Source organism: Rhododendron vialii, chromosome 10a, assembly GCF_030253575.1.
Source record: "Rhododendron vialii isolate Sample 1 chromosome 10a, ASM3025357v1".
In the NCBI taxonomy this organism is placed as follows: domain Eukaryota; kingdom Viridiplantae; phylum Streptophyta; class Magnoliopsida; order Ericales; family Ericaceae; genus Rhododendron; species Rhododendron vialii.
In genome coordinates, this window is record NC_080566.1 from 6,679,247 (window position 1) to 6,698,059 (window position 18,813).

Here is an 18,813-nt window from a genome sequence, read left to right on the forward strand (position 1 = left end):
TACCTCTACTTCCAATCATTACTTTCATTTCTCTTTTCACTCATAACCCTACAAAATTTCTCAAAAATTTATCCAAACACAGCACACATGATTCACATAATCACATCTAATATTTCTAATGTTCAGTCCGGTCCAGTTTGGGTCTTTGTGCATCCTATTTGGCCACAACAATAATCAGAATCATTCATTTTATAGAGCTCGTTGAGTGAAATATACACCCTATTGAGTAACTTTGCTCATATACCGATAACTATATGAATCAAATAGATTTGTACGTGCAAGGAAAAAAACACCGGCGAAATATAGTTTGATACGTATTTCTCCATTTTTTTTCTTGCACAAATCTGTTTTGTTGATATAGTTATCCATGCTTGATTAACTTGATTTATGACGTTCGTATTCCTCTCAATGAGTTTTACAAAATGAACGATTCCGATCGTTATTGTGGACAAACAAAAGGCCCACAAAGCCTTAAACCGGGCCGCACCGGATATTAGTAAAACTGGCTGTTATCTTGCTCCCTCTATCTTGTGGTTGTGGAAGCCCTAAACAGCTGGCCAGTGGCTGGGTTAATTAAGTTGTGGCTATATTCCTTCCTTGTATTGCTCTCTCTCCTCTTCGTCCTCTTAACAGAAAATGCCACAAAAGATTGGCTTTAACTTCGCCTATGTTTGGGGGACAAGAACAAGGAGGTCACGACTGCTCTTTGTTACTTTTAGATATGGTAAATTTAGGTCGATCATAATGGCACGACACAATTTGTTAATGGAAGTGAATCCTCTCCGATCCAAGGTCTGGATTGGAGCTGACAGTCGAGATTTTAACCATTCAATTAATGGTTTGAATCTGCTCAAAAACTCTTTACAAGAAGAAATTAAATTCTTCTCTCGAAGAGTTTGTGAGAAAATTTGAAACCGTTAATTTTTCCAATGTGCGGCTCATATTAGGAGAGGATCTGAACGCTTTGTTAATTCCAATGAATGTCATTGCCACTGAAAGAAGTATCATGCGCGATTCGAGTCTTCCATATCGGCAATCACTGGTTCAAATGTCATTTCGGCTCTTGCATATTTGAGCCCTCCACTGCCGAGATAAAATCTGAAACATTAATTGCCGAGACGGACGACGCAGATCGCACATTTCCACCCCTATAGTGCGACCTACGCTACAGGGTCCGTGATTTCGGTTGTTGGAACTAAATTGTTAAAATGGTATTGGGACTTGAGGCCTGGAAAGAAATTTACAAAAAAGGAAAATAAAAAAAAATAAGACAGACGTTTACAATGCATTATCAATGGTTCGGCTCATTCAAAGCTTATACACTACGAGTTTCTTAGTTATTACAATAAATAATTCAAACGAGAACTTGTTTTTATACTCCGAGAAAATATCATAATTACATTGACTTTATATCAATTTTACTTCTTTGTAACTTATGACTTTTTGTCAATTTTTCTTGTCATGTCATTGAGAGAAATGAAGCAAAATCTAATTTGCTCCACTTTTCTTTCAAATCAAGTTCAAAATTTGAGTTTAATGAGGGGTAAAATGGTAATATGGGCATTCAAAATTGGAAAGTTTTGAAACAAGCACATTATTTTGCAATATTCCAAAAAAGAATAAGGGCACAACAAAGTGGGACAAAGGGAGTAATTTATTAAGTCTTCAAATTAAGCTCGACAAATTCCCTAGTCATGTTGAGAAACTTATAGACAAGGTAAAATTACTTCTTAAAGTTTGTCTAAGACTCAACTAATTAGTCACGGACGAGATTCTTTATGCCGACATTTAATGTAGGTTTGCTTTTGTCAGATGTTCTAGAGTCATAGATGTTGTTTTCGCAGTGGCTCGTGTCTTATATTCAGTAGTTTTGGTTCATTCCTACTATTGTGATGTAATCTTTTGCCTCCAAGTATTGAAATGAATTGCTTGATTGTTCTTCAAATAAAAAAAAAACTAATTAACAAACCAATCTTATACGATGCTGTTGATATTTGATCATTTATTTTTAATTTTTTTTGACATAAAGGATTAAACTCGACGTTCCAATGAATATCCGAAGTAAGCCCAATTTGAAATCACACCACGGCCCATCTTCCCGAATGATTATTGGTCCCACCCCTAAATGGGCCCATTGGTTTGCAGGTTCCAGAACATTTCACTGGCCCAGCTCGAGAAAGTATAATTATTGGGCTAATTATACAACCCCAATGGGTTATTCGGGTGGTCAAAACTTGAAACATAGGGGTATATTCCCTCTTAGTTATCAGGTTCAAAACCCATTAGGCGCCGTCAACTATTATGGTGTCCATTCATACGGGATTTTGCCCCGACTTCAATTCGTCCTCACTAGTGAACAGTGGAGTTGGTCTCTTAGAAATTAGTTGATATCGAAAGGTCGAGAAGGCTTATTACACCTAGCCAGCACGAAGCAAGACACTGGCGAATAATTATAAGTCCATTTATAAGTGACATTCATTTTGTATCACTAGCAAGGCAAATATGTAATGATGCTATATATAAGCTTTTACGCCCCAGGCAATTGTTGGTGTGATATACATAAAGTAGCAGCAAAAAGGAAAAAAAAATGGTGGCATTAGGTGTTTTTTAAATTTTACTGGGTCAAAGCAGTAGTTTAGTTAATTTTAAAAAAAAAATTCACTGGATGATGTACGGGCCAACTTGTGTGTACTTTGACAAATTTAGGGATATCCTGAAGTAAACGCCCGGGCAAATCCTCCGGTGGCCCTAAACAGTTGGTTCTTTATTGAAGAATAAATAAACTATTGCATTTCTCTAGGTCAAAAAGCATAGTTGTTAGCCAAAGTGCTTGTATCTTTTTCTTGTGGGAGGCCAGTGTTCGAGTTTTTGGTTCAGGGCTATGGACTACCTTTGGATCCACTATAGGCTAACTACCCCCTAACCCTCGCTGATGTATACCGCTTGGTAAAAAAATAAAAACAAAGCATAGTGGTTACGGGGAGATGACATACCTAAGATATATTGTGGAAAATAACTATGCAATCAATGATTCAATATAGATAGGTAAGAATAAAAGCATCCCTAAAATCAAGCATAGGTTCCATCTTGCTATAGTTAATTATGATACTATCTAATTTTAGTTTCATGAGTTATGTTTTTAGGTAGAAGTCTCAGAAAAGTTCAAAAAAACAAAACTGTGCAAAAAAAAAAAAAAAAAAATTCCAATAATGCAATATTGTAGTGAACGAGTGTTGAACTTAAACCATCTCCAACAAATATGTCAGATTTGACATGAAATGCTAAGTGGAAGAATTGGCATTTGAAGCAACTCCAACCCAATGGCTTCAAATTGAAGATGCTAGATTTTGTTGAACGCTTATGTTGCATTTCGGCATCTTAAAATTTAACATCATCAAACCCCATCTCCAACGTTGGAAAGTAAATACGAATTAGTTAATAGCTCAACTAAACGAGATAAATCAAGCCCCTATTAACCCATTGTGATAACTGCAAAAGTCTACACACTCAAATTTAAAATCACCTAAAATTCAAAACTACTTATTAACAAATTATTTGAGCACTTGGAACAATGGAAAGTGTTATGCTATAATATCTTATCTTGATGACAAACACTAGATATCAAGACAAGGACACTTTTCCACATGATGAAAGCTTCTTTTTAGTGGAAGAGAGCTAGGGAAAAGGTAGAGGTCACCAATTTCAAAAGGGAAAAAAGTAGCACATGAGAATATGAGATTATAGGCGTTTGAGGAGGAGGGGCCAAGAAACCTACCTACACGTAGGGATGACTTTCTACCACTTTCTTGTTGTACTTAACGGATTCATAGGTGGAGCCCCACCCTTGACGAATTATAAGAAGCTCGCGGCCTGTTTGTTAGATTGGAAGATGCTGTTAAGTGAGAGTGAAGTGCTTGACAGGCTGACAGCGGTGTCGGACGCCCGATTTTTCAAGAGAAAAAGAAAGGGGGATAAGAGTTTGATAGGTTAATCCGTGCCCACCCTTATCCGGCGTTTGGTTCCCTCTTGCACTTGGATTGCTAAAACCCCTGCAGGAGTCTTAGCTCATGCCACTACACCCCAGGATAAGCTTATTCGAGTGGGTTTAATGACCCGATTGCCTCTCCAAACTCTCTTTGTACTTTTACTACAAGGGATAATTAAGTAAGTTCTCATCACATTACTAAGTTTCTTACCATGTTGACACCAAAAAAAAACCATGGAATTACTTCACCAAATCGAACATTAATACTACTAAAAGAGCCTAGTAGGCTTTTGTTAAGGCTGAAAATGCGCATTAAAATGTATGAAAAAATGGATGAAAATGTTTGAAAGTGTATCAAAAAGTATAAAAAAATGTATTGGATATTGTGGGTTTTTGTCATTTTTTTTAGCCTAATGAAAACCCAGTGAGCTTTCGATAGTAGGACCCTTGTCAAATTGATGTCAAAGATGGTGATACGAAAGTCTGAAACCCGTGTTGAATCTGTCCAGACCCCAGACATCATTATTTCTACTGTTATACAATCTATTCTGAACCCTTTTTTTTTATTTTTTTTTATACCAGCTGAAATCAGTGTTGTTAGAAAAATTAGATTAACACCACACCTTAGAAAAGGAATCCAACCCTGATCAAATTATCCTGCCACCTAAATACACCTCTGAGCTTTGAGAGGAAAAAAAAAAAAAAACCTCTTAAGATTAACAAATCAGGTCCAATGAAGGGCTCACAAATGACGTAACAGGTCATTTTTAATGACTGAAGAGGATTTTTTTTTTGCAGGGTTGTTACAATTCCCAAACAACCCTCCAAAAAAAGTCTTGGAGGCTCCCCAATACACTCTCTCACCACTCAAATCTCCTTAAAAAATAACAATCCATTTAGGGCACCTCCAATACAATAATCTCTATTCCTCCATTTTGAAGGATCAAAATATAATTTTATATTAAAAAAGTGATTTTGAAGGATTTTACTATTTCTATTAACTCCAATCCACACATCTTTATTCCTCCAATCCTTCAACTTGAAAAAAAAAAAAGAAAAAAAAGAAAAAAAAGAGAAGAGATTTGGAGTTGAGGACCAAACTCGCCTCTCCAATCCAATATATTCTATTTTTGCCTCTATTCCTCCATTCCTCCATAAATTTTTGACCCTCCAAATATGGAGGATCAAAAGATTCAAAACCAGTCCTCCAAATGGAGATAAATATGGAGGATGGGTTAGATTGATTAATTTCTCCAAAATAGAAGAATAGAGAGAGATTTGGAGATACAGAGTATGTATTGGAAATGCCCTTAACGACTATATTTGGATATTTTACCATTGGTCGGGCAACTTGACTATGGAATGGTAATTAAATATGAGATAACTCATATACTTGCACTGAGATATGACAGAAAAATCATAGAGGAGAAAAAAAAAATCCAACTTTTAACAATTCAATACAACTAAGATAAGATCAAACGGTTTGCTAATTTGTTGGCCCTTCTCGAGCCCACTTTCATGATTGAAACCGTTAATAGTTTAGAGCTCGTTGAAGCCCTAAATTAGTTGGTTGGGTATCCATTATTGTAATTACAGAACACCTCTTTTCTTGAATAAAAATTCTTTGCCACATTGAATCCATTCATTCGTATCAAAATAACTGAACACGATCTAATAGATGAAATAATCGTGATGTATACTTTATTCTCAAAATTCTCGTAGATTATATGGTACCTACTATCAAAATAATAAGTGAGAACGGAATTTTGGTCTCTATCATTTAATAGGTTATCGGTGTCAACGGTGACAATAGCAATCTCACAGTATCCCGTTATATAAATCCACTATCTACCAACGGGACCCTAATTGAAGCTAGATGGGAGTTTTAGTCACCATCTTCTTCAACTGGTGTTCAACGCTTATTCACGGATTGTTGTGACTTTGAACATGTGTGGAATTTTTCGGTGCTGAGTGGGTACCACCTGAAAAAATCTATCGGTGATCCCAACCGTCCAAACGTGTTTTGGATGGCCCAAATTTATTCTCTCTCTTCCCTCACCCCACCACTTCCTCTCCTCTTTTTCTATTTCTAAAATCTAGACCGTTCAAAACACATTTGAATGGTTAAAATTGTCGACATGTATCATGTGTATAGTATCCAGCCAGCGCCCAAAAACTTCTCCTTTCTTCTCTATAGGTTTTCAGTAAGCAAGATATACAACACCGTAAGAGACACGTCATAAACAAATTCCACATCGCAATGTATTCAACAAATTATCCGCCTTGTTGGACGTAGGGTCCAAAATATTTTTTCTAAGCCTCCGTTGAGTTGTCGGGATTATTGTGTTGAAAATTGATTTTCAAAAAAAATGAAGTGAAGTAAGGAAAACATAAAATTTATTTTTCTATATTTGTTTTCTTGACGAGATATCTTGCAGGAATCTAAAATTTCTTTTTTTTTTTATTTTTTGGCAAAACTCATTTTGCAAAAAAGTGTTTTCCAAGTAAAAGTTAAAGTTATGGGTCCTATAACTTCCAACAACTAAACACACAGAAAGTTAGAGAATTTGCTTTTGTTTGCATCATTTCCGTGCAACTAAACGGAGCCTTAGGAACAAGATCTCTCGACACCCGAGGAGAGGAACATTCTTTGCGAGCATGGAGCTGGTCAAACATTATCTGGCCATGCGTCACATTCTTTTACTCTCCCTTGGAACCTTCTCGATCGGGACAGATAGATGTCTTGAAAGCAATTGGAATTAATCAACTAGTTGACCTAACAGTTAGCCTTCACATTGAACAGATATACTATATCGGATTGATAACACTACGACCAATGGTGGGCAAAAGATATTGGGAATCTATAATGCCACTCCCTAAAAATATAATGTCACTCCCGAAAGGGATTGCGGTTATCAAATTTGGGGAGTGGCATTATCAATCCCTATATGGAATCGATTTTGCAGAGTGACATTATAAATATGGACAGTGACCTTATCAATGCCCAAGATATTGAATTGGGGGATAGTGTTGTGCAGGAGAGTGACATTATCAATGCCCAAGATATTGATTGTCGAGATGAGATCCGAGCCGTCGGATGCACGATCCGACGGCTCAAAAGTGCGCAACATGTTGTTGTGCACCTTAATGCATAGCACCAACCCGAAGTCCTAAGATATTACCCTATTTGTTACATTATATTACAACCTCTATATTATTAATCATGAGATAATTCCCTACCTTGTAGTCTTATTAGTTTATGAAAAGATGTGTGTGTCCCATAATTTGATGCGGATGTTATTAAACTTGGGAGTTGTGACTCGCCCACAAGTAATTATTCAATAGTTTAGGAGTACTGCCACGTGGTACTCTGGACCACTTTTTACGATCACTCATGTTTGTGGGGTCCGTACACTTAGTGGTAGATTTCATATGAATGTGTGATTATTGAGTGATCCGGAGTATCACGTGACAGTACTCCCAAGCTATTATATAATTTCACCTCGCCCGTGGGGACTCATATCATGAAACTACAAGTACACGGTCCATATGCCTAAACAAAACTAAAAGGACTAAATAAAAATATACAAAGCCCTAACAAGAAAAATAAAAAGATCTAAACTTGTACAAAGACACAATCTTCATTTATCAACACCATCTCCATTTGTTGCCGTCATTGTCGTGTTATTTTCATCTTAAAAATTGCGAAGATCTGTCACGGCGGCTGAATCTCGGTCATTTTACTGATTAGCTTGTGCATATGAGATATTGGAAGGATTGGTCTATGTATTTAGTATTATGAATATGGAGTATAGTTAATCGAAAAAATGATAACTACTAGGGTAATTGCGTGGCTTAATTGGATTACTGCATAAATAACAATGACATAGTGTAGGATTAGACGCAGGCGCTCTCAGTCCTATCCTTGGCTCTGCGCCTAATCTGCATATCAAACAAGCCCTCAAGGGCTCGTTTGGATGCAGTCTTGTGAAGGGATATAATTTATCAAATATTTTACAATCACACCCAAAATTACACATTCAAATACACATTATCTCACAAAACAACATAAGAATCCCACACACTACACAAGGGTCACAAAACACAAGGTTGTAGCATCTCTCATAACTTGTCTCCCCTGTAAGACCGTGGGCCCCTCCTTATTCCCTGATTTGGGAACCCAAAAACGAAGGGATCTTCGTTTATCCCCTCTTTCGTAAGACCGGCCAATACCCCCTGGGGGGATAATTTATGGGTGGATTTTATGGTGTTATTAGTTAATATTCTCGGATAAGATCGAAATAATACCTCCTCTTCCTCTATTTCAACTACGAAACAATATTATCTCCTCATTTCATCCCCCGTAATGATTCACACACATATGTTTTTGCACATATCTTACATATACATTTTTGTGGGGTCCATATCGGAGTCCCACAAAATGATCTGAACCGCTCATCTTTTTTTAAATACTTTTTGAAGGTTTCTTGTAAAAAATCAGCTCCAACGGATATCGGTAAGGGCTTTCTCAGAAATTGTAGCACGGATCATTCTGTTTTGTCCTACGAATTCTAAAAAAGCTCTTACCGATATCCGTTAGAGCTGATTTTTTACAGAAACCCTCCGAAAAGTATTTTAAAAAAGATGAGTGATTCAGATCATTTTATGGGACCCCGATATGGATCCCACAAAAATATATATGCAAGATATGTGCAAAAAACATATGTGCAAGTAGCATGGTTGTTTCTTCTCTCATTTGAGCCCGACATTTTATTTGTAATTACGTAGAAAATGACCTTTATGATATTTATTTAACAATCCTTTTGATATTAATATTATGAAAAACTACTGATCTGATATTATTTTCTTGCAGTGTAATATCATATTAGTATAAAATATATTAGTTATATCAGTTTAATTTATCTGGTAGATTGAGTTGGTTTTAAATGTTTTGAAACAACTTTGCGACCTTCCAAACCTCATTTTTGACACCCGGACTATTTTTTCTAAACTTTTCACACCTCAAAGATTATACCTTGTTAATATCATATTTTATTTATTTATTTATTAATTATTTATTCGTTATCTTTCAAGATTTTACAAACGAAAAATCTTTACAACCTTCCGAAGAACGTCTACTTTTATTCCCCCATTTTTAATACCTCATCCAAACCAACTACTATTTAATCATTTTTTATAAACATCACATTAATGTGGATCATTCATTATTAACTAATATCCCTTACTATTTTATCCTCCATTCATAAATAATACCATCAATCCTTATCCCGTATCCAAACGAGCCCTATAGTCTAAAATGGAGTAATTCTCAGGACAAACGATTACTAGTAGTTCTCTTATCTAATTCGAAACGCTATGTACACAAACGCCAGCACATGGCTTCCAATAGACCCTACACCGTACACATAAAAATTCACAAATATCAAATGATTTTAGACACATCTGCGTAAGTCCCCGAGAACCACATTCTTCCCCAAATTTGAGTTTACACAAACATCTTTTTTCTTAGGCTAAATTCAGCCAAGTTTTATGGACTTTTTATTCTTATTTAATTTTTTTTGAGTTTATTAGTTTTGCGTCTAATATTTGTAGATTATTAATTCTTCTCATCAAGACAAATTGAAAAAGTAAAATTTTTTTTGACTTGTACCCAAATATTTTTGAAAATATCTAAGATAAAATCCAAAAAGTCAATTTTCAAATATTTTTAAAAATATCAAAGATAAAATTCAAAAAGCCGATTTCTAGACTTTTTCTTAGATATTTTCAAATATTATTTTTTCAAGAGAAATTAATAATACATAAAAATTAGTCGCAAAACTAATAAATATACGAAAATTTTGAATAAGGACAAAATATAAAAAAAAAGAGGCTTGGCGGAAAGCTTATAGTACGAATTTCGAATCCAGGAAAGGCAACAAACAGGCCCCTATCCCGACACGCGTCTTTGAGAACACAAAACAGCGCATCGTCCTTCCGCTTCCAACCTCGAGCCTCACTCAAAATTCCCACCTTCCTTATTTAACGCACGTGCCCTTCTCCTTTTTAACGCCGGAATCCCCTCCCCCCTCTCTCTCTCTCTCTCTCTCTCTCTCCTCGCCCTCTCTCTCCAAACATTTCCTCATCAAAACCCCTACCAGCAAAGTTTCCATTGTGCCCGTTTCCATTGGTGTTATATATATATGTAAATGCAGAGTGGTGTTGGGTTGTAGCGTCTGATCGGGCGAAAAGGGATGGGGGCGGTGACGTCGTCGATGGCGGCGAGGTTCGCCTTCTTCCCGCCGAGCCCGCCGTCTTACAGCGTGGCGGCGGACGAATCCGGCGGGAAGCTGAGGATCACCGACGTCGCCGAGAGGGAGAACGTCGACGTGCTGAAGCTGGCGACCAAGAGGGGGACGCAGATCGTGGCGGTGTACATGCGGAACCCGGCGGCGTCGCTGACGGTGCTGTACTCGCACGGCAACGCGGCCGATCTGGGTCAGATGTACGAGCTGTTCAGTGAACTCAGGGTCCATCTCCGGGTCAACTTGTTGGGGTGAGTTGACTCTGTCTAAGATTCGAAATCTGGGATTGTCCGTCATTGTCCGGTCTGAAACGCGAGAACTTATTAAAAAGAATGCATTTTCATCGAAAAAAATGCAAACTTTTGCATAAATTAATCAAACTCATTCAAAAATTTTGAGTATTTTTCTACAAAAATGTATTAAAGTAAAGAATTCGTTGATATTCAGTGATATTTTAGCTTTTCAATGGACTGAGAATTTGATGGGCTGAGTTGACTCAGTTTAAGATTCAAAATCTGGTATTGTCCGTCCCAACACAATTGTCCGGTCTTAAAGTGAGAACTTAATAGTAAAAAAATGCATTTTTATCGAGAAAAATGCAAACTTTTGGATATAGTAATAGAACTCGTTCAAAAAATTTGAATATTTTTCTAGAAAAAATGTATTATTCTTGAGAATTCAATTTATTTTCTGTTCAGTGAACGGAGAATTTATCTCTGAGTTAACTTGATAGGGTGAGTTGACTCAGTTTAAGATACAAATTCTGTGATTTATTTGTATTTGATTTTTACACGGAAAAGCTTCAGCATTTGCACAGTGGATCAGCTCCTCTCCGTACCCAATCCCTCTCTACACCTCTTTGTACTCCTATTTTGTGGATTCATTCCGGGCCCACAACTGGGATCCTAACTGTTCATCTTGCAGAAAAGTCAACTTGATTGATTATCGATAGGCATGTAAGCAAGTTGCATTTTGTTATGTAATATGAATAGCATATACATTTTAAACTTAAACAGGACAATTTAAGGAGTGATTATGTATGGAGAGGAGCTGATCCTGAATCACAAGTACATGATTGTGTATCGTCTGTCATGTTTACAGATTGCATATTTGCAAGCATAATCTGTTGATTTCTGAGTAAAATTGATCAGATCATATTTGCGATGGATGATATTTTGTTTCCTTAGATAATGCAGACTGTGCAATCCCAATATATATATTTTTAAATCTTGATACAGTCAATTGAGAATTGTGCGATAAAGTAGCACATGTTTTTCCTTGTACTTGCAAAACTGTTTAGGTTGGCTGGAGATTTGAAATTTCTTCTTGAAAATGACCGATAAAGTGGGCGGGTAGTCTTTTTTCAGAACTGCTTGTGTGCATTTCTTTTCGAAAAACTAACCATTGGTTTGCTGTGGTGGGGATATATTAGGAAAAGAAAACCTATTTCCTTTTCTTTTTGTTGCCTTTTCAATTCCAAATCTTGATTCAGAAAACCCAATAGCTGGATCTTGTAAAAAAAAAACTCAATGATATTTGTTTCTGATTTAGAAAGCTTAAAGGGTTTTGGTGACGGCGTTAGGCTGAATTTAAGTATGAGGTAGATGAACACACACTGGAAATAAGACGATTTGAGGTTTGAAGTGCTATGTAAGAACTTGGAATTTCTTCTTTGTTGCAGATACGATTACTCAGGGTATGGACAGTCCACTGGGAAGGTAAGACATGATTAAAGATTAGTTGGAGGAGTGTTTAGGAGTTATACCCGTGCAATTTAAATTCTTAAGCTTGTGCTATTTTCTGTTTTGATAGCCAACCGAGCAGAATACTTATGCGGACATTGAAGCTGCGTATAGATGCCTAGAAGAAACTTATGGGGTTAAGGAGGAGGATGTTATATTATATGGGCAATCTGTTGGAAGTGGACCCACGTTAGACTTGGCATCACGTTTACCAAGATTGAGGGCTGTTGTTCTTCACAGTCCAATCTTATCTGGACTTCGAGTCATGTATCCCGTGAAGCGAACATACTGGTTTGACATATATAAGGTCCGGTTTTCTTTTACTGTGCAATTACGTAACCTGAGATTTAATGGTTTATAATGGTTTGAGATTACTGATTAATGCTTCTTCGTGGTGCAGAATATTGATAAAATCCCATTGGTGAAATGTCCCGTGTTAGTAATTCATGTGAGTATTCTAAATTTTCTATGTTTCTGGAGATGATAATGTTACCATATTCTCTTTGTTACTTTGTTATGGTTTGATGAGCTAATAAGATGAGTAGCGAATCAAGTTTCAAAAATTAATCAATTTCACATTAAAATTACTTGATTGCTGCTGTTTTAGAATGGATTGACCGAAAGGTCCGAAACTGCAGCATTTATTTGCATTTGTGCCTTATCTATTCTAGGTTTACAGAATTAGTTGTAGATTTCTATTTTATGTGGTCTATTATTACTCGCTTCTTGTGGTGTAGTTATGTCCAGTCACTCATTCATTGAGATGTCATTTATTAGCACTTTCAACTAATTAATTCTTGAAGCCAAACTATTTCTAGGCGCAGGTTAATACAGGTAAGTACTTTTTGGCTGCACAAATGTTTATAGAAATAATTACGATTCATCTAGAAAACCGTGCTTTGGCTATAGTGTGGGAAATTCTTTCCAAAGAATTTCCCAGAACAAATGGTGAGTGGATTATGCGATCTGTACGGGGAAGACACATTTTCACAAATAAACCCCTGGAATATATACACTGACTTGATCAGAGCCAAGAATTACTCCGACCTATGACCCTGGCTCGGCAAATTTCTTATGCACTACAAAAGCACCCTTTCAGTTCCTTCGTATATCACTGGCCACCATCAGCCCTCAAAAGAATACAACAGAAACAGCCAATAGGAGGAACTTCCTTTTAAAACTTTTCCTACTTCGAATGCCTCGATCTTTTGACACTTCCATCTCTCCTACTGGTTCTTACTTCTTTGTAAGGTTAGCTAAAGACACGTGGCGATATTAAGGTATGGGAAGCCAAAAGTCACAACCAAACGCTCTATACTAGAACATCAGGGGTTTCTTATTTGTAACAAGCATTTTGTGGCAGCTATCAAGACAGCTTAGTTTTTACAATCAACTGTAGTCATATTTATTGTGTGTGTGTGTGAGAGAGAGAGCGAGAGAGAGAGAGAGAGAGAGAGAGAGAGAGAGAGAGAGAGAGAGAGAGAGAGAGAGAGAGAGAGAGAGAGAGAGAGAGAGAGAGTACGTTTATTGCAGTTTTTTCTTGGACTTTCAGAGAATTTATGTCTGGAAAAAATATTTCTTGTTAGTTAAGTTTCCAGCGCTGGCAGTACATATATTATACGCTATGAAGTATCCACAATATCAGATACCGATACTTGCTGATACGTATCCTAGAAGTATCCACAATATATATATATTTAAATATTATTTATGAATCCGAACTGTTATGAAATTAAGATTGTGGCACTTCTTACATAGCAGTAGTAGAGTAAAATTGTTAGCCATTAGGATTAGGAATGATGAACATGATAGATTTGTAGCACTTAACTTACTTTCTAGAGAGAGACATTGTGAGATCCTGGGAAATATCTTCTTTTTTAGAGTTTTTTTTAAACATTTTTATCGTGTCATTCGTGTGTACGATAAAATTATACTTCAATAATTTACCAACAAGTAGACTTCTATACAACAATATTGCATGAGGAAAAGTACAATTATTGATCTCTGTTCTTGTCATTATGGGTCATACAATTTTTAAAAGCTATAAAAATGTCTTTTAATCATAATGTATCCTAACCGTACTCTTTATCTTCTTTTTTTTTAGATTTTCTCGTACCTATCAGAATCCACACTTCATAGCTATAGTATTGTTGGTCTGTGAATGAACAGTACATATATTGTATTGTACTGTCAAGACCCATGTATTTTTTTTTTGGAAATTTGTGACATTGTGTAAAATGTCTTATTGGCTATTAGATATAAGTCTGCCTTGTTCTTTGAGTTTCACTACCATGCCACTTTGACTTTTATGCAAGCAGAAACTCAGTGCCATTAGTAAACTTGATTACTTGAACATATATGTTAGAGCTTGTCCCACATTGGTTAATTATAACCTCCAAAACTAGTACACAAGCCTAGGTGGCCTCCCCACTCATTCCCAAGTGGTTGTGAGTTTGATGCTTTAACATGGTATAGTTAGGAGTTAGGCTTTCAGAAACTTTTGGGCAATACTCTCGTGATTGATTGCCCCGTTTGTGTCATAAGTGCCCCTTGTTTTGTTATGATCCCAATATTATTTCGCCACGTGCAAGTCAGAGGTGGTACGTGCGGGGAGTGTCAAGAGCTTTTCCAACATTGGTTAATATAACCTTAGAAACTAGTATATGAGCTTGGGCGGCCTCTTCACTCATTGCCAATTGCTTTTCAGTTTGATGCTTTAACAACGTATAATAATAAACAAAGTGTGACCTTTAATTTCGAACCATGCTTCTGTTTAGATGCTTTTTTATCTCTGTTTTTGACTGTTGGTTCATGCAGGGAACTGCCGATGATGTTGTGGATTGCTCCCATGGTAAGGAGCTGTGGGAGCGATGTAAAGAAAAGTATGAACCATTGTGGGTTAAAGGAGGGAATCATTGTGACTTGGAGATCTACCCAGAGTACATAAAGCATCTTAGGAAGTTTATTTCAGCCATCGAGAAATCGGCGCATTTGAGAACTGATTCCGGATTGAGTATAGATTCTGAGAATTCCAGATGCAGCACGGATTGTCGAGACAAACCAAGATCAAGTACAGATCAGAGGGAGAGGTCTAGACCAAGTATGGAAAGAGAGATGCCAAGACATAGCATAGACAGAAGGGAGAGATCAAGATCCAGCATAGACAGGAGAGAAAGATTGAGAAAGAGTGTTGATCATTCTGAGAAAGCAAATAACAGCACAGATCAACCGGAGAAAGCGAGGAACAGCATTGATCGGTGGGACAAAAACTATACTGGCTTCAATATTGAATAACTTGTTTTTTCTCACTACACATTTTGCTCAATTTTGTGATTTACCTACGATATAATACTAGTTTTGCTGACTTTTGGAATGAAATGGTGGCAGCTTTGGAGATATGATGAGGTCGGTGGGATTGTGCAATATCGATTGTTTCAAGCCTACTGGAGCTGGGGTCTGAGGATGGGAAGAAAGGTCAGTCTAAAAGTCAGGTTGTTTCTGGATTTGTCCCTTTTCTAATTAGTCTATTGGTTTCATTGGGTTTTGGGAAAATGTCTTTTCGTGTTCCTGATAGACAATAGTACATTAATTTATCCAGGCAGATTATGTATCTTGTAAACTTTTCTGTCGAAACTAATAAATCTGACCCTTACTTCTCTCCCTCATTGTTTGATTGGTTGTCACATTTTGAAAACTGTTTTGCTTTTGTTGCGAGTTTGGTTTTTGTTGACCATTTTGTAGCTTGTGAACTTTCTGTCAGGCCATTGTTGGTGTTAGGGTAAAATTTTCTGTTCCCCATATCTTCAGGGGCGGATATGGAGTAGGGTTTATGAAATACCTAGGATGCGGGATGTTTAATCCCTGCACATTCTCTATTTGTACATTTCAAACCTATCGAACATTACTTGTGCTCTTTTGGTTGCTTTTTGAAGATTGTTGAGCATTAAGACATGTTCCCTTCTGTTTAGATGTTTTGACCGATGACTTGTTGGAATCTATATCATTTGTATCCTAACCAGTATGCCAAGAAAATGAATCAATCCAGCAGTTGGGAGTTGTGAACATCATCCTGGATTATGTACTTACAGGTCTTCTGGTCATTCATGTTGGTGGTGCCCCGGAAAAGGAAAAGCAGATTCAGGGCGGTGTTAGTTGATGGCAGTCGATGAATTGAGAATACGGAATATGAATTATGTGTTTCCAACGTGTGTAGCATTCTGTGATTTGAGGATCTTTGATTTTCCGATATGTGACGCAGACGACCATATGCAGATCCTGGCACAATTGTGTTTTGATTGTTCAACGCACATGGGTCTAACACATGGACCCACACCTGAGCACGCTTTTTTTATAACACATCTGTGTTTGGATCTGTCGGGATATCTGTAGCACGTTTTCTCGATGAAGTACCCATAATCAACAGTGCCACAAACAAAATTGCCTTTACAGGGAATGAATATGCTTGAGGAAGAAAACATGTAACATATTCTGTGTCTGTGTCTATATCACATTGCCTTTGACAATTGATTGTAACTTTGTAAGGGGAGGCAATCTTTTCCGACCCCAAAACATAACTTTAGTCCATAACACTTCATTTCGACAACAAAAGGAAAAAAAGTAGTGTTAGAACACGAATACTCGATAGATATTTCACGTTCGATTGGTCGTTTGAAATATCATGTGGCGAAGTAAATTATCCAACTAAAGGACCAGAAAATTATTTCACTCTCTTCTTCTGTAGTAGTAAAAGAAGTTGAACTCAAAAGGTGGTTTTTTTGAATTGCAAGTTGAACTCTTTCAAAACACTACAGTTGGGAGGGGGTGTGGGGGGACAGCGGGGACAGCTCTCCCCTCCCCCCGGGGGGATTGGGAGAACATAAGCGGAAGGTAAATTCCACTTCTTTTTCCCGCGAATGTTGGTTGTGTTTCTCACCGGAATGTCGACAAAAGTTCGCCGGATTTTTGTCAGAGAATTGCCGGAGGACGACTAGATCAATATCATTCATAACAATAGAGCAATACCACTCATTACAGTATTTAGAACGAAATTATTCTGAGAATATAAATTCATAAAGGATAATGAGGGAGTACATTCTTTCTGGAACCGGCTTACGGAGAGGCCTCTGCTACTGTTTTATCGTAGTCATTCATTTTTGCGTTCAACGTTTCATATTTTAATAAAACTCTTTTAGGGTTTCTTGGAAGAAATTTGTTAATATCTGAACCGTTAAAAACACTTTTGAATGGTTAGGATTACACGGACGACACTTTGCAGTCCAAAAACAGACGGCAAAGAAGCTAGATTCTTCTCTTTCAAGGTGAGAGAGAAAGCTCTCGAATCCCCCGTTTCTTTTTATATGTCTAATCCTGTTTCTATGTGTAAAGCAATCCGATTTACATGATAATTTTTCATCTTTTACTAAACATAACCGTGAATCAATGGTGTATTTCATCTACAATCACAGGGAATTAATATGTGGGGCTTTTTACCTCTAGGTCCAGAAATAAAAAGTACTCCGTAATTCCCAACCGTGAATTAATGGTGTATTTCATCTACAATTACCAGGAATTAATATGTGTGCTAATTTCAAAACAAGACCGAATAAGTAAACAAAGTTCGGTCTTACTTTGTCAGCCCATTGGGCTGACGATAAGCACACTAGAAGACAAGGAAAACACGTATTTTTGCTTTACTTTTTATACCCTTTAATACACATTCACATACTCACTATTGTCAGCCCATTAGGCTGATTTTAGAATTTTCCAACAAAGTTTACCCTCGGCTCGAAACTATGGAGCATTTTTTTTTAAGAAAGAGCAAAAATCGAATGGGGGATGGTGCTGAGCACTGCTGTGCGCAGCACCATGTTGTGCGCAGCACCATGCTGTGCACCTCTGAGCTATCGGATCGTGCATCCAACGGCTCAGATCTCATCTCGGCAATGAACGGCTCTCGATCGTTGGTTGCCGAGATGAGATTTGAGCCGTCAGATGCACGATCCGATGGTGGAGGTGCGCAGTGTATAACACCAACCCGAAATCCAGCAAAAATTTAAACCAAGTTTTTTTTTTTTTTGAGAAAGAGCGAACTAAACAAATTACAACAACACCACAAAGGGAGAAAAAAAAACTAGATCTAAATAGTGACATAAATAAAAATAAACGGTAGTAATAATGCCAAATTTTTTTTGTTGGTGTCAAAACTCTAATGCATAAAAGTTTTGTACTGCACATGATACAAGTCTTTTGTACACTAGAATTTTGACACCAACAAAAACTGTTTTGGCATTATCATTTCTCAAAATAAAAACTATCAAAAAAGAAGATCCGATAAAAACCAATATGGACACCTCTGTTGCCGCCTTCATGGCTTGAAACCAAGTTGGTAACCAAATTAAAAGTGCACAATAATCTTTTCTTTTTTCCCTAGTAAGTAACCCTGTTTGGAACTTATGGAAAAGAAAAGAAAAGAAAAGAAAAATTAAAAAAATTTCCCTTTCATTGTTTGTTTAAATGAGAAAGAAAGAAGAAAATAAAAGTATTAAATTCAATAAATAATAAATTTTGCCTCCTATTTTTCTCTCATTTTCTTTCCTTTTTCTTTTGCTTTCTTTTCTATAAGTTCCAAACAGAGCAGAGTAAAAGGCAATTTCATTTGTGGTTAATTCAATTCACTCATTGACTTGTCTTCCAATTAAATTCCATGTACAAATGAGAATTAATTTTTGTTCGATAATTCACTTTATTTTCATGTGTACTTTTTCTTTATCTTCTCTGAAAC

General features: G+C 36.8%; 1 protein-coding gene across 2 annotated transcripts; it reads left to right on the plus strand.

Moving 5' to 3' along the window:
- The first annotated feature begins 9,996 nt into the window (after positions 1 to 9,996).
- Positions 9,997 to 15,697, plus strand: LOC131304549 (uncharacterized). 2 transcript variants are annotated; one of them, XM_058331808.1, is made up of 6 exons: positions 9,997 to 10,541; positions 11,972 to 12,008; positions 12,103 to 12,339; positions 12,433 to 12,480; positions 14,850 to 15,289; positions 15,420 to 15,697. In XM_058331808.1, exons 1-6 carry the CDS (start codon positions 10,240 to 10,242, stop codon positions 15,490 to 15,492), a joined length of 1,137 nt encoding a protein of 378 aa, XP_058187791.1. In that variant the 5' UTR covers positions 9,997 to 10,239; the 3' UTR covers positions 15,493 to 15,697. The 2 variants fall into 2 exon arrangements, with proteins under 2 accessions (XP_058187791.1, XP_058187792.1); XM_058331809.1 differs by lacking the exon at positions 9,997 to 10,541 and adding an exon at positions 11,610 to 11,890.
- The last annotated feature ends 3,116 nt before the right edge of the window (positions 15,698 to 18,813 follow it).